The sequence below is a fragment of the Cervus elaphus genome, chromosome 17 (assembly GCF_910594005.1).
Source record: "Cervus elaphus chromosome 17, mCerEla1.1, whole genome shotgun sequence".
NCBI lineage: Eukaryota > Metazoa > Chordata > Mammalia > Artiodactyla > Cervidae > Cervus > Cervus elaphus.
In genome coordinates, this window is record NC_057831.1 from 36,484,705 (window position 1) to 36,499,696 (window position 14,992).

Genomic DNA, 14,992 nt, shown 5'->3' on the forward strand with positions numbered 1-14,992 from the left:
TATGTCTGTTGTAAAAATGAAGTAACTAGGGTTCAGTCAAGTGATTTTCTGAAAGCTGCACTAAATAAATAGTGGACCCAGGGCCTGAACCTTCATTTTCTCACTCAGAATCCCAAACACTTCTTTGATTCTTCCATCTAGCCCTTTGCTCCAAGAGTCCCATCCTTCCTTCCATTATTCAGTTACCTCTGTGCTGTGCTGTGATTAGTCGCTCAGTCGTGTCCAACTCTTTGTGATCCCATGGACTGTGTCCCGCTAGTCTCCTCTGTCCATGGGGAATTCTCCAAGCAAGAATACTCAAGTGGATTGCCATGCCCTCCTCTAAGGGATCTTCCCAACCCAGGGATCAAACCCAGGTCTTTCCCACTGCAGGCAGATACTTTACCATCTGAGCCACCAGGGAAGTCTCAGTAACCTCTAGGTGGCTCCTATATTAGGAGCCAAGATTTAACATTCACAGTAATGAGCAGTGTTTCTCAATCTTTTTTTCATTATCATTCCCATAAGGAGTCTTTTTAGAATTTTTTTTTCCTAATCACATGCCCTCCACAATTAACTTTTAACATCTTAGATATACTGTGTATCTATGTGTATACTGAAAATGTCTCCACTTTTTGTGTGTGTTAGTTGCTCAATCGTGTCTGACTCTCTGTGACTCCATGACTGTAACCCACCAGGCTCTTCTGTCCATGGAATTCTCCAGGCAGAAATACTGGAGTGGGTAGCCATTTTCTTCCCTAGGGAATCTTCCTGACCCAGGGGTCAAACCTGGGTTTCCTGCATTGCAGGGAGATTCTTTACTGTCTGAGCCCCAAATTTTTTTTCGCCCATCCCCCAAGAACCAGTGTGCCTCACTGGGGACAATATAGCCCCCACTGAGAAAGCTCAGAATAAAACTAGACTAGAATGATCTTCAACCATTGTCCCATGTCCTGTTGTCCCATGCATGGCACATGACCCTTGAGTGAGTATGAGACACATTCACAGTCACATCCAAATTTTCATAACACTGAAGATTTAGAAAATAGCAGACTTTTGGCAGGATGTTCATAAAAGTGCCTTAAAAATATGTAGGTAAGTAAAACCAGCCATTAGACATAATCTTCAAATATTATTTAATAGGAAAAGTTAAAATATGGCTAAGCTAATTAAAAAATTAAGTTTTTAAAAGTTAGCTTTTAACTTAGATCCAGACTTCAGCATATAATGTGAAAAAGTAGTTCTACTGAAGAGTAAATATTAATCTTATTTTTATTAAGTGCCCCAGTGGATACAATGTATAGCTTCAACGTGTTGTTAATGTGAATATAATTATTGCAAAATGTATCTTGTGTCATCACTTTATCTGCCTTTCATCATGCATAGCTGAAGAGGAATCTTTGAGGAAAAGCCTTCAGTTTTTCACCACTGAGTTTAATGTTTGCTCTGGGTTTTTCATATGTGGCTTTTATTGTGTTGAGGTAACTACCTTCCATTCCTAGTTTTTGTGTGGGTCATGAAAGAGTGTTGAATTTTGTCAAATTCTTTTTCTGCGTCAATTAAGATAATCAGGTAGCTTTCCGCTCCCCCTTCATTCTGTTGATGTGGCATATTACATTGATCAATTTTTCTATGTTGAAACATCTGTACAAGAATGAATCATACTTGGTCATGTACACAACCCTTTTAATAGGCTGATGATTTCTGTACTTAATAATCCGATGAGAATTTTTGCATGGGTGTTCATAAGGGATTTAGGTCTATAGTTTCGGGGGATGTTTGTTTGCTTTGGGGTCTGAAGTTTTATTATAGTCTCCGTCTGGCTTTGGTATCGTTGTAATGTTCCTCTCATACAATGAGTTACAAACTGTTCTCTGTTCAATTTTTTTTAAATGCTTGAAAAAACAATATTACTAATTTTTCTCTAAATGTTTGATAGAATTCATCAGTGAAGCCATCAGGTTCAGGGCTTTTCTTTGTTAGATAATTTTGATTATTGATTTGTCTTCTTACTAGTTTTAGGTTTATTAAGATTGTCTATTTCTTCATGATTTAGTATTTATAGGTTTTCTGTTCTTAAGAATTTGTCCATTTCATCTAGGTTATTCAGTCTGTTGCTATTTAAATATTCATAATATATTCACCCTTTTTATTTCTGTAGAATTGATATTAATATCCCCATTCTCATTTCTGACTTTAACCATTTGAACCTCCTTTTATTTTTCTTTATCTATCTAGCTGAATATTTGTTAATTTTGTTGATCATTTCAAATAGCCATCTTTTGGTTTCATTGATTTTCTTTTTTGTTTTTCTATTCTCTAGTTCATTTCTTTGCTGTAAGCTTTATTATTTCCTTCCTTCTGATAGCTTTGGATTTTTTTTTTTTTTTTAATCTTGGACTGAAAGGAGATCCAACCAGTCCATCCTAAAGGAAATCAGTCCTGGGTGTTCATTGGAAGGACTGATGTTGAAGCTGAAACTCCAATACTTTGGCCACCTGATGCAAAGAGCCGACTCATTTGAAAAGATCCTGATGTTGGGAAAGATTGAGGGCAGGAGGAAAAGGGGACAACAGAGGATGAGATGGTTGGATGGCATCACCGACTCAATGGACATGAGTTTGGGTAGGCTCTGGGAGTTGGTGATGGACAGGGACACCTGGCATGCTGCAGTTCATGAGGTTGCAAAGAGTTGGACACGACTGAGCAACTGAACGGAACTGAGTTCCTTAAATTGTAAAGTTAGGTTTTGGATTTGAGATCTTTTTTGTTTTTTAATGTATTTATAGTTGTTTATGGTTATAAGCTCCCTCCTTAGCTCTACTTTGCTGCATCCCATAAGTTTCGGTTTGTTGTGGTTTGTTTTCATTCATCTCTAAGTATTTTCTAATTTTCTTTGACAGTTTTTGTTTGATCCATTGATTGCTTAAGTATGTGTTGTGTAATCCCACAATTTTGTGAATTTTCCAATTTTCCTTATGTTACTGATTTCTAACTTTATCCCATTATGCTGAGAGAAGGAATATTGTGTGATTTCTTTTAAAATGTGTGTGGACTTAATTTGTGGCCTAACACATGGTCTATCCTGAAAAATGTCACATGTACACTTGAGAAAAGTGGGCATTCTGTTGTTGGATGGAATATTCTATATATGTCAATAGATCTATTTTATTTGTTGTTTTTTGAGTTCTATATTTCCTCACTACTCTGTGGTTATTCTCTCTGTGGTTCTACATGGGGCATTGAACTCTTTCTGGCTACTGTTGAATGATCTATTTCTCCCTTCAGTTCTGTCCCTTTGTCCTTCATATACTTTGATGGTCTGTCATTAGAAACATAAATATTTGTAATTATATCTTCTTGCCAAATCGAAGTCTTCATTACTATATGATGACCTTCTTTGTTTCTTGAAACCTCTTTTGATTTAAAGTCTATTATGTCAGATATTTTTCTTATTACTGTATGAATGGGATATCTTTTTCCATCTTGTTTATTTCTAACCTGTTTGTGTCGTTAGATCTCAAGTCTCTTGTAGACAACATATGGTTGGATCATGTGTTTTTATCCATTCTACCAATCTCTATCTTTTGATTGGAGAGTTCAATACATTTATATTTAATTACTGATATGGAGGGACTTTCTGTCATTGTGGTGTTTATTTGCTATCTTCCTTATAGCTTTTTCTTCCAGTGTTACAGAGATGTAATTGACATATAGTGCTGCATAAATTTAAAGTATACAGCATGATGGTTTGACTTATGTTCTATATACATTATGATTACCATAGTAAGTTTAATAACATTCATCATCTCATATAGATACAAAATAAAAATAGTTTTTCCTTGAGATAAGAGCTCTTAAGATTTATTCTGTTAAAATATTTTTATATAACACACAGCAGTGTTAATGATATTTAACATGTTGTACACTGGGCTTCCATTGTGGCTCAAACAGTAAAAAATCTGCCTGCAATGCCAGAGACCTGAGTTCAGTCCCCTGCATCAGGAAGATCCCCTGGAGAAGGAAATGGCAACCCACTCCAGTGTTCTTTTCCTGGAGAATCTCATGGACTGAGGAGCCTGGAGGGCTACACTCTGTAGGGTCGCAGAGAATCAGACATGGCAGAGTGACTGACACTTGCACTTTTTGTTGTATATTATATCCCAAGTACTTCCATATCTTAGAAATGGAAGCTTTTTTTTAGTTCATTTCCTGCGTTGGTATTCTCTTTTGTGTTAAGTTGTCTTTTTTTCTTTCTCCTGAAATGTTTCAGTTCCTTTCTTATTTCCTTTTTTTGAACATCCTATGGCTCTTTTCCTTATGGTTACCATAGGAATTACATTTACTGTCCTAAAGTTTTAATACTCTGATTTGAATAAATACCAGCTTTACTCCAGTAACATACAAAAGTTTGCTCCTTTACAGCTCCAGTTTTGGTGGAGTCCTTAGGATTTTCTCTATATGATATCATGTCATCTGCAAAGAGTGACAGCTTTACTTCTTCTCTTCAGTTTTAGTGTCTTTTATTTCTTTTTCTTGACTAATTGCTCTGGTTAAGACTTCTAGTACTATGTTGAATAAAAGTGGTGAGAGTGGGCATCCTTGTCTTGTTCCTGATCTTAGAGGAAAAATCTTTCAGCTTTTGCCCATTGAGTATGTTGTTAACTGCATGCTTATCATATATGGCCTTTCTTATTTTGTTGTACCTTTGTCCTGTGCCCACTTTATTGTAAATTTTCATCATAAATGAATGCTGAATTTTGTCAAATGCTTTTTCTGCATCTGTTGAAATAATTGTTGTTTTTGTCTTTCATTCTGTTAGCGTGGTGTTTCTCATTGATTTGCAGGTGTTGCACCATCTTTCAGTGTCTGGAATAAATCTCATGGTATGATCCTTTTAATGTATTGTTGAATTCAGCTTATAAATACTTTGTTAAAGATTTTTGCATTTATGTTAATCAAGGATATTGGCCTGTAGTTTTCTTTTCTTATGACCTTGTTTTGGTATTGGGGTTACTGATAATTCTTTTGAATCACTCGTCTCTTAGGTTTGCAGTTACAAACTAAAGTTACAGTACTAGCTTTTAAACTAATATTTTTTTGTACTATAAGTGTATTAGTCTCTTAAATTAGAAAACAGAAAGTGTAGTTCCAGATCATTGTTACAATAACACAAGCTCTTAAAATTGCCCGTGTATTTAGCTTTATTGATATATTTGTTTCTCCGTATAGTTCTGTTTACTGCGTTCTGTCCTTTCATTTCACTGTGCAGGATTCCCTTGAGCATTTTTTCAGGGCAGGTTTGTTGGTCACTAACACTCTTGGCTTTTGTTTAACTGGGAATGTCTTAATTTCTCTGTCACTTTTGAAGGACATTTTTGCTACATATAGGTTTACTAGTTGACAGTTTCTTTCTTTAGCATTTTGAACATATCAGTCTCTGGCCCCCAAAGTTTCTGACGAGAAATCTATGGATAATCTAATTGATGATCTCTTGTATGTGACAATTCACTTCTCTCTCATTGCTTTCTAGATTCTGTCTTTGCCTTTTCAAAGCTTGAGTATAATGTGTCTCTGTAGGTCTTTAAGTCCTTAGAACTTCTTAGATATTCATATTCATTTCTTTCATCTTGGAAATTTCAGTCATTATTTCTTCAAATATTTTCTCTCTCTTCTTCTCCTGGGACTCTTATGTTGTGTATATTGACTCACTTACTGCTGTCCCATAGGTTCATTAGGTTCTGTTTGCTTTTCTTAGGTCTTTTTTTTCTTCCTGTTCCTCAGACTCAGTAGTTTTCATTGTCCTATCTTGTTCATTGATTCTTCCTTCTGCCTACTGAAATCTGTGTTTGAATCCTTTTAGTGAATTTCTCATTGCACTTATTGTACTTTTCATCCCTAGAATTTCTTTTGGTCTCCTTTTTGGGTTTTCTTTCTCTTTATCGATACTTCCATTTTGTTCACACATTATTTTCTTGACATTTTCGACATCTTCCTTTGGTTTGTTGATTCTCTTTAAGACAGTTGTTTTAAAATCTTTATCTAGTATATCTTCCATCAATTCTTTTCCTGGCACATTATCTGTTGATTTATTTTTTCCTTGAATGAGCCATATTTTCCTGTCTCTGTATGCCTTGTGATATTTTTGTTGAACAGAAGTCCTTTAAATCAAATAATGTAGTAACTTTGGAATTCAGATTCTCTTCCTTCCCCAGGGTTTGCTGTTTCTAAAGTTCTTGTTGACTGGTTTTTGTTTTTATTGTTATAGACTTTTTACCAAGATCAACCTTATGTGTGACCTTAAGGTCTTTTCAGGTCTGTTTTGAGCCTTTCCCTGGGCATGCATCATCACTTTCTGATTTTCCCATATACACGGATGTTTCTGAATGTCCTGATTTTTTAATGTCTGACTCCCAAAAGTGGAAAAAGGAAAAAAAAATGTAAGTGTCAGAAAAAAAGGGTACTAGCCCTTTAAATCTCCTAGAAGTTACTTCAGCTAAGAGGGAGCGCTTTTCAACAAGGGAGAAAGATGCTGCAGCAGCAGCTGCCCACGTTTTTGCACCTCAGATATAACAGTCAACATTCAGAGCACAAATCCCCAGTATTTGGAAGACAAGATCCTTTTTGCTTATCCTGGCTCCCACAAGCTATATGCAGGCTGCTTAAGGAATATGAGAATATCTTCCTGCCACATGAATGGGGTGGGGGAGAGTGCCTACTCTACTATGAGCTAAGATTGACCAGAGTTAACTGTAGTTTACTGTCTGCACCTTCCCCAGATGTAAACCTTCAGTTCCAGAATATCTCGAGTTTCAAAATATTTCATCAGACAAATTCTGCTGGTGTAATTGTTGGTTAGGTAGTGAGACAGATTTCTGGTGCTTTCTACTCCACTATCTTAACAGAATTCTCTCCTTAACATTTTTTTTTCTCATTTGCATTTGTCTGGGATATTTAAAGAGTGGTAAGTGTAAAATTGATAAGCTTTTATCAATGGAAATAACCATATGGCAGTTATAATTGCCAAAACTATCTCCAACAGACTGCTGCATCATTGGTGCAGAAGGTCTTAAGGAATGCATATATCCTGTTACTTAATTGAAGCTTTAGCCTTACATCTGACTAAAGAAACATATTGCAATACAATGATTGAGAGTAAGTGTATCACATAGAATACCTTGAACCTAATTTCAGAATAAGACAAAATGTGCAAAAGTTTCTGTTTTGTTACAACTGATGATTGTCCACTAGCACATCTCAAGACTGGCTGTGACTTTCTGGTTGAGAAAGGCATCCAGAGAGGACAAAATTGAAGAAAGATTATTTGCCCCAACATGCTTAACATATAATGATGGAACAAACACAGGAGAATAACAATAGATGTTCTGGTTCAAATAGGATAAAATACAAGATTAAAAGTTTAAAAAGTCACTGGCTAATGACATTTCTGATATCCAGCCCAGCCAATATTGGGAATCTCATGACTAAGTTTCAAAGCCTGGGAATACTTCTCCATGGTTTTCAACTTCACCCTCTTAGTTCTGTCTTCTGAGACATCATTCATTTTTGATGAAAGGCAGCACATGTTTGTAGCTGAGTAACTTATCAGCCTGCTTCCTGCCAATTGAATTTTGGAAATCTAATGGCCTCTTTTCATTTTACACCCACTTTGTCCCTTTCATTCCAAGTTGTCAGTGTTTTTGCTGAAATAGGTTTCTCAAAAACTTACAAGTCTTCTGTGAATTTCACTGGTATTCACTCCATTAGAAATAAGACGTATCTTCAGATCTTTCCAAGATAATCCTTTCTCTATTTAAGGCTCCTGCTGAAATGACTTGACAGGCAATGCCTTTAAATTCCTGGAGGCTCTCTGGTTTAATTGAAAGGGTGGGTGAGACGCACCCTTACTCACCTTTGTCTAGCAGAATAATCTGAACTTTTCATGTTTCTGAGGTTTTAGCAAAGGTTCTCATCATCACACACTCAGCCTTTTCCATCGAGCTTACTTTCCTGACAGTGAATCTCTTAATTTCAGTGTCTTTTGCCATCTATGTGGCTTCCCTGGTGGCTCAGATGGTCTACCTGCAATGCAGGAGACCCAGGTTTGATCCCTGGATTGGGAAGATACCCTGGAGAGGGGAATGGCAACCCACCTCAATATTCTTGCCTGAAGAATTAATTCCATGGACAAAAGAGCCTGGCAGGCTACTGTCCATGGAGTTACAAAAAGAGTCGGACCTGACTGAGCAACTAACACTTTCGCTTTCTTTGCCATCTGTAGAGTTGATTTTTAAATCAAGCCTTATTTTCTTTTTGGGTTTCCCTTGTGGCTCAGCTGCTAAAGAATCCACCTGCAATGCAGAAGACCTGGGTTCAATCCCTGGGTTGAGAAGATCCCCTGGAGAAGGGAAAGGCTACTCACTCCAGTAGTCCGGCCTGGAGAATTCCATGGACTGTATAGTCCATGGGATCTCAAACAGTCAGATACGACTGAGCAACTTTCACTTCACTTCACTTCACAATCATTTTATTTGGCAGTTTTCACCTCAGTTTCCCTCTTCTCCCCAACCCCCTCTTCCCCCTGCCTCTGATTTTATCATAAGTGGCAAAGAGAAATCAGGTGGCACTTTGACAGCATTGCTTGGAAATTTCTTGTACTGTCTATACAACCTTGTTGCTTAAAAATGTGCTTCCCACACAGCTGCAGAACACTATTAATTGCACTTTGCTTTCTGCCAGCAAAGTTAGGATCTACCTTCCTCCAGCTCCCAGTAGCATGTTTATCATTGTCTTCTGTTACTGGACACAGTGGGTCAGTCCATCATCCCTTGAAGTGCTTAGGCAATGAATACACCAAGTACTTCTGATTAAAACAGAAGTATTTATTATTTGTGACAAGAGACAGGGAGATGGCTCACAAGACACTGTCTCCCAAAACAGGAAGATGAGTGATGTTTTCAGCTGTGAGTGCATACATTTTCATGACAGAGTGAGCATAACCTTCTGTTTATTGGTGGAGTTCTAGATGGGCTTGCACAATGCAACAACATGCTCAAACATAATTGCATGTTCAAAAATGGTAGCAATCCCAGCTCTTGGGGTAGAGATTTTAACATTAAAATGAAGCAAAAATCACTCCAGGTTGACAAAATTCAGGTACCTAGTTGAGTGAGGTCATGAGGGTCAGCAGAGATCACCATCATTCCTTAGGCTCCAGTTAATCTGGTGGCTCAGTGCTCGAGGGGATTTGGATCCTACAAAACAACTTAAGAATGTGCTTCAGACTCTGATCTGTACCTTTGGAATAGAAATGGTAGTCTTTTGACTAATTTATTATCTTTCCTGTGGTTACTTCTCCTCCTTAATAACAGTGATTTGTTCCTGCCTTCTTTGTTCTACTTAAAAGTCGTTATTTACCAAGACCTAGCCTTTGTTTCCATATGAAGCCCCAGGAGGCCATAGTTCATCTTTTTTCTAGTCATCAGTAAACAGAACACAAATGGGTTCTAAAATCCATGTTCCAGTTCTCAACCTAAATTTGTCTAGTGTGTGTTGCAGCTTCTTTCATTGCCTATTATTTGACCTCACCTCTTCCTTATTACTGTCTGGCTAGCACTTCTGAACTCTCACCAGCAGTGTCTGTAAAGTCCAGATTTCAGTGAAAACTCTGTTGAAGGCATTTAGGCTTTCTCTGTCATGGCAGTCAAATTCTTACAGTCTCCTCTCACTATCCAGTTCCAAAGACATTCCACATTTAGATGTTTGTTGTAGCAGCAACCCACTTCCAGGTATCAAACTCTGTATCAGTTTTCAGTTGTACAACGAATCACCACAAACGTGGTGTCTTAGAGCAATAAAAATTTGCTATCTCATGCTTTCCATGGCTCAGGTGTCCAGACACAACCTAGCTGGGTCCTCTGCTTTTGGTCACACAAGGCTGAAATCAAGGTAACAACTGGGCTGCATTTTTATAAGGAGACTTGAATTTAGGTGGCTTCCTTGGGGGCTCAGATGGTAAAGCATCTGCCCAGAATGTGGGAGACCCAGGTTCAATCCCTGGGTCGGGAGGATCCCTTGGACAAGGAAATGGCAAGCCACTCTAGTACTCTTGCCTGGAAAATCCCATGGACAGAGGATCCTGGTAAGCTACAGTCCATGGGGTCACAAACAGCGGACACAACTGAGCGACTTCACTTTTCACTGAGTTTAGGAAATTACTTGCTTTCAAGCTCATGAGAGTTGTTCACAGATTCCTTCTTGCAGCTGTACAAGGACCCCAGCTTCTTACTGGCTGTGAGCTAGAGGCCTCAGGTCCACATTAGTCCGCTGGCCTGTGGCACTCTCATAGGCCCTCTCTGAAAGTACAGCTTATTCTTTCAAGAGCAGAGAAGAATCCTCACTCCAGTGTGCTAAGATTGAGTCTTAAATAATGTAACGTAATCATGGGAGTGACGTGATATGACTTTTGCCATATTCTCTTGATCAGAGGCAAATCACAGGTACTGCCTACACCTGAGGGGAGTACAAGGGTGTGACTCATTGGGAGTCACCTTGGGGTATGTACCCCAGAGGTGGTATAGGAGGCTGAACAATGTCCCCCCAAGATAGCAAGTTTAGAAGCCTTGGAAACTGTGACTGTTACTTTATTGGGGGTAAAAGAGGGAATTTGCAGTTATAATTAAGATAGAGACCTTCGTAGCATGTGCTCGGTTAGTCATATCTGATTCTTTCCAACTCCGTGGACTATAGCCCACCAGGATCCTCTGTTCATGGAATTTCCCAGGCAAGAATACTGGAGTTGGTTGCCATGCCCTCCTCCAGGGAATCTTCCCGACCCAGGGATCAAACCAGAATCTCCTGCATTTTCTGCATTGGCAGGCAGATTCTTTACTACCTGTCACCTCAGAGATCTTCAGATAGAGATTATCCTGGATTATTTGTGTGGGCAGTGAGAGTCAGACATGACTGAAGTATCTTAGCCCCAGCCCAAAGGCAATCTCATGTATTCTTATAAGGGGGCAGAAGATTGGACATGCACACAGAGGAGAAGGTCATGTGAAGGTGGAGTAAAGAGAAATTTGAAGGTGTTGGCCTTTATGGAAGATTAAAGTGATGTGGCCACAGCCAAGTAATGCTGCCAGCCATATTCTCTCCCTTGAGCCTCTGTGGAATGTATGATTTTTTTTCCAGTAATACTGATGTTACTCTTCTGGCCTCCAGAACTGTAACAGAATAAATTTCTGTTTCAAGCCACCCAATTGGTCATAGCTTTGTTGCAGCAGCTGTAGAAAATTAATACAGATGGATATTAATTGATACATCTTTGTTGCTTTTTTATGTATTTCACTGGTTACTCAATCAGGTTAAGTATCTTAAGATTCTTGACTGTCCATGTGTCTTCTTCTAGATGAGTTTGTCAGTTTGTTTTTTCTCTCTCTTTTTTAAAAATAATTATTTATTTTCTGTATTTCTGTGTCTCTTTTTCTGTTTTGCATATAGGGTTATCGTTATCACCTTTCTAAATTCCATATATATGTGTTAGTATGCTGTAATGTTCTTTATCTTTCTGGCTTACTTCAGAAATACAGAACAGACTTTTGAACTTTGTGGGAGAATGTGAGGGTGGGATATTTCAAAAGAACAGCATGTATACTATCTATGGTGAAACAGATCACCAGCCCAGGTGGGATGCATGAGACAAGTGCTCGGGCCTGGTGCACTGGGAAGACCCAGAGGAATCGGGTGGAGAGGGAGGTGGGAGGGGGGATCGGGATTGGGAATACATGTAAATCCATGGCTGATTCATATCAATGTATGACAAAACCCACTGGAAAAAAAAATAATAATAAAAAAATAATAATAATAATAATTTATTTTCTTATTGATTAGTAAGAATTCTTTAAGCAGTGTAATTACTAAATCCTATACCCATTACCCATGTTACTAAAGAGATATTTCTTTCAATCTATAGATATTTCTTTCAATCTATATCTTGTCTTCCCCCCCTCATATATATATGTACATAGTGTCTTCTGCATTCAGATTTGTATACTTTTTTTAAACTCTGGAAAAATTTAACATACCCCAAAGAAGAGCAACTAGTAATAATACATCTTCCACGTGCATAATCTTCAACAACTACTGGTATTTTTCCCAGAAGTATCTTATCCTTTCCTTTAAGTTTTATGCCTTTTGTGAATTATCTAAGAAATACTTAAATAAAGATCATATTGCTATTATTTGTGTAACTGAGTGCTTCTAACATGATAAAACACTCATTCTTTTTGTCGTAACACTTATTCTAACTTTTGCTTTCTTTAAAAAATAAATGTTAATGCTTTATGTGTAACAATTTCTAATATATACAAAGCATTATTGATTGCACCCATGTTAACCTACACCTTCTTCCGGAACAGGATGTACTTTTATTATTCAGCACAAGCTATTAATTCAGATCCTGGGAACTTGCCAGTTGTCCCAACAATACCTGTGTGTCACCACAGAGCTTATTGAAAACCCCAGTGTCCTTTTAAAAGGCTGATCAATCATTCAGGAAATGTAGAAGTATAAGCATGAGTCAGCCGTGCTGGCCTTGTGCTGTTACAGAGTAATTGCTCTCAATTTTTCCCCCTTATTTCTAGTGTGCCACCTGGGCTTGAAGGTGTGAAAGAACAAGATCTCTGCAACAAGATAATGGCTAAAATATTAGAAAATTATAATACCCTGTTTGAAGTAGAATGTATGGAAAATGATAACCAGAGGTGTGAAAACCTGGCAAGGCTAATCATAGTAAAAGTAAGTCAACTTTGATGTTTAATTTTTAGTATTGCTAATTTTGAATGGTAATCATTCTGTCATAAAAAATTCCTTATGAATACCTTCAGATATTTATTCCTGTGTTTGTCGAGTCCTTTTTATGAAATCTGTTTTTTGTGTTGTTTGTGAAACTGATATATATTCTTCCAAGACTGAAGAATAATTGTGGTTTGATGTTTCCTTGCTGCTGTAAGATATCTCAAAAGCACTTATGTGAGCCCAGTGCTGTGGTCAGTTGTGAACACCACATTTTTATGGAAGCCTGGTTTTACAGCAGGGATACGTGCTTAAGTCTGTGTCCACCAGTGTTAGCTTACTGAGTAAGCTGCAAATTCCTGAAGACAGTATTATTCTGTCTTTTTGTCTCTCTTGTGCCTGGCACACTTCCAAGTTCAACTTCAGATTGAAAGTCCCATATATATGATCCTTGGTAACTCTCACCAGTACCGAGAGTAGTTTTAAAACTGATAAAGGAATCTTGACAATAGTCTCTAAATGTTTTTACATGCTGGCTGATAATGTATAATGTATCTGTCTCATGTTAGGTAAATGCCTGTAAGTCTCTACAGATTTACTATTGAGGGTCAGAGGATGATCATCCAAGCCAAGTGCTTTAGGTAGCGACTAGAGGGAGGGCATCTTATTCCTTTCTCATTCATATTGAGGTAAATCTTGATGGAACTGATAGGGGAGGTTCCTCAGGAGGTGTCCTGAGACTTCCCACATTACAGACCACAGTATACTCTTGTTGATTCATATGGCCCTCGGTGGTAAAATTGGAGGCACTTGGTTTGGGCACTGAAGGGGTATTTTCATCTCTTCTTCCAGTTGAGGCGTGACTTTGAAGAAGAAATGAAAAAACAAGGGCTATCATGTGGCACTCAACCAAAACAGCTAAAAGAAGGCCAAAGTGAGCTTTTCTTAACGAGGGCTTGTGTGTGAATACAACAGACTCCCTGTAAGAAATGGAGGCCATATGAGAGGAATGCATTTGATGGGAATCTTGCCAACCTGATAAAGAGAACTTTAAACTGAAATTTGTGGGAAGGGAAGAACAGTGCCCAGATACAAGGAGCTGCTTTGGAGAATATCAAGTGTAGTCTAAGATGAAAGTAACATGGTAGCTGAGAAAATATCAGGGATTCACAAGAGAGTATTAAAAAAAAAAAAAGTGTATCAATTTTGCTATGAAAAATAATTTTAAATAGAAAAAATATACCTAAATATGTTTCTTCTAATTTCAATAATGCTTTCTAGAGGGTCTCTTTTTCAAATATTAAAAAAATGATTGACTTTGTTTCAGCTATATCTCTGATAGACACTTTTTAACACACATATGTTTTAACTATGGCTGATAATATAGTAAACCTAAAATAGAATAAAAATAGTATGATTTTGTAGGCAAGACAAACTTGCTGAGATACCAATAATCACTAGAATATGCCAACAGGAGCTTAAATGTTGTGTAAATAAAATAACACCTGTTGAGATCTTTGGCAGAGTGCCCTGTTTGGAAATCCTTGAGTTGCTAGGTTTAAATATGAGCATACAAGAAAGATAAACTAATAATACTGAATGAATCAAATATAGATATCTTAGGTGCTTGAATATGACTGCTACTCTCCTAATGCAAGTTTCACATCTGGCCTAGAAGCAGATAAATGTCCTCATTGGAAACTTGATGTCTATATGTTGAAACATCATTCTGTTAAACCAGAATATTTAATGTGTTTTTTTGCTGAACTTGCTAATAGTCTTGTCTTTCACATGGTAAATAAAGCATCAAGGGAGCGTGGTTTTCTTGACTTTATAGCCAATAAATATGTAGTGAAAGTTATGAAAACTAGTTTAATGGGATGGACCAGGGCCATTTTAAGATCCATAACAATGAAGAATACACTAACTATGGTTAGATATGTATACCTGGACATTGTTTAGAAAGCAGATTTTTCTAAAATTCCTAAGATCATAGAAACATTGGGAATAAACCAAAAGGAAGCTGGATTGAAGAGGGATTGGGAGGTTCAAAGTGGTATCATTAACATACTGGAAAATGGAAGAGCAACGAGGAAAAACAAGGTTTCATTCTCATGAGCTCAGTTTCTGGAAGGATGTAGCCAAAAAGAGGAAACGGGCACAGAACAAGTGATAAATACTCTGAAGTGAATGAGACATGAAACATCTGAGCTGAGAATAA

The 14,992-nt window shown here is 37.6% G+C and overlaps 1 protein-coding gene across 5 annotated transcripts in view; it reads left to right on the forward strand.

Annotated features, from left to right (window-relative positions):
• FAM13A (family with sequence similarity 13 member A) overlaps positions 1 to 14,992 on the forward strand; it is a 323,915-nt gene that overhangs the window by 103,286 nt on the left and 205,637 nt on the right. For all 5 annotated transcript variants that reach the window (XM_043871497.1, XM_043871494.1, XM_043871499.1 and 2 more), the window contains exon 5: positions 12,621 to 12,774. In XM_043871497.1, coding sequence (XP_043727432.1) covers positions 12,621 to 12,774 — 154 coding nt within the window. The remainder of the gene's footprint in view (positions 1 to 12,620; positions 12,775 to 14,992) is intronic.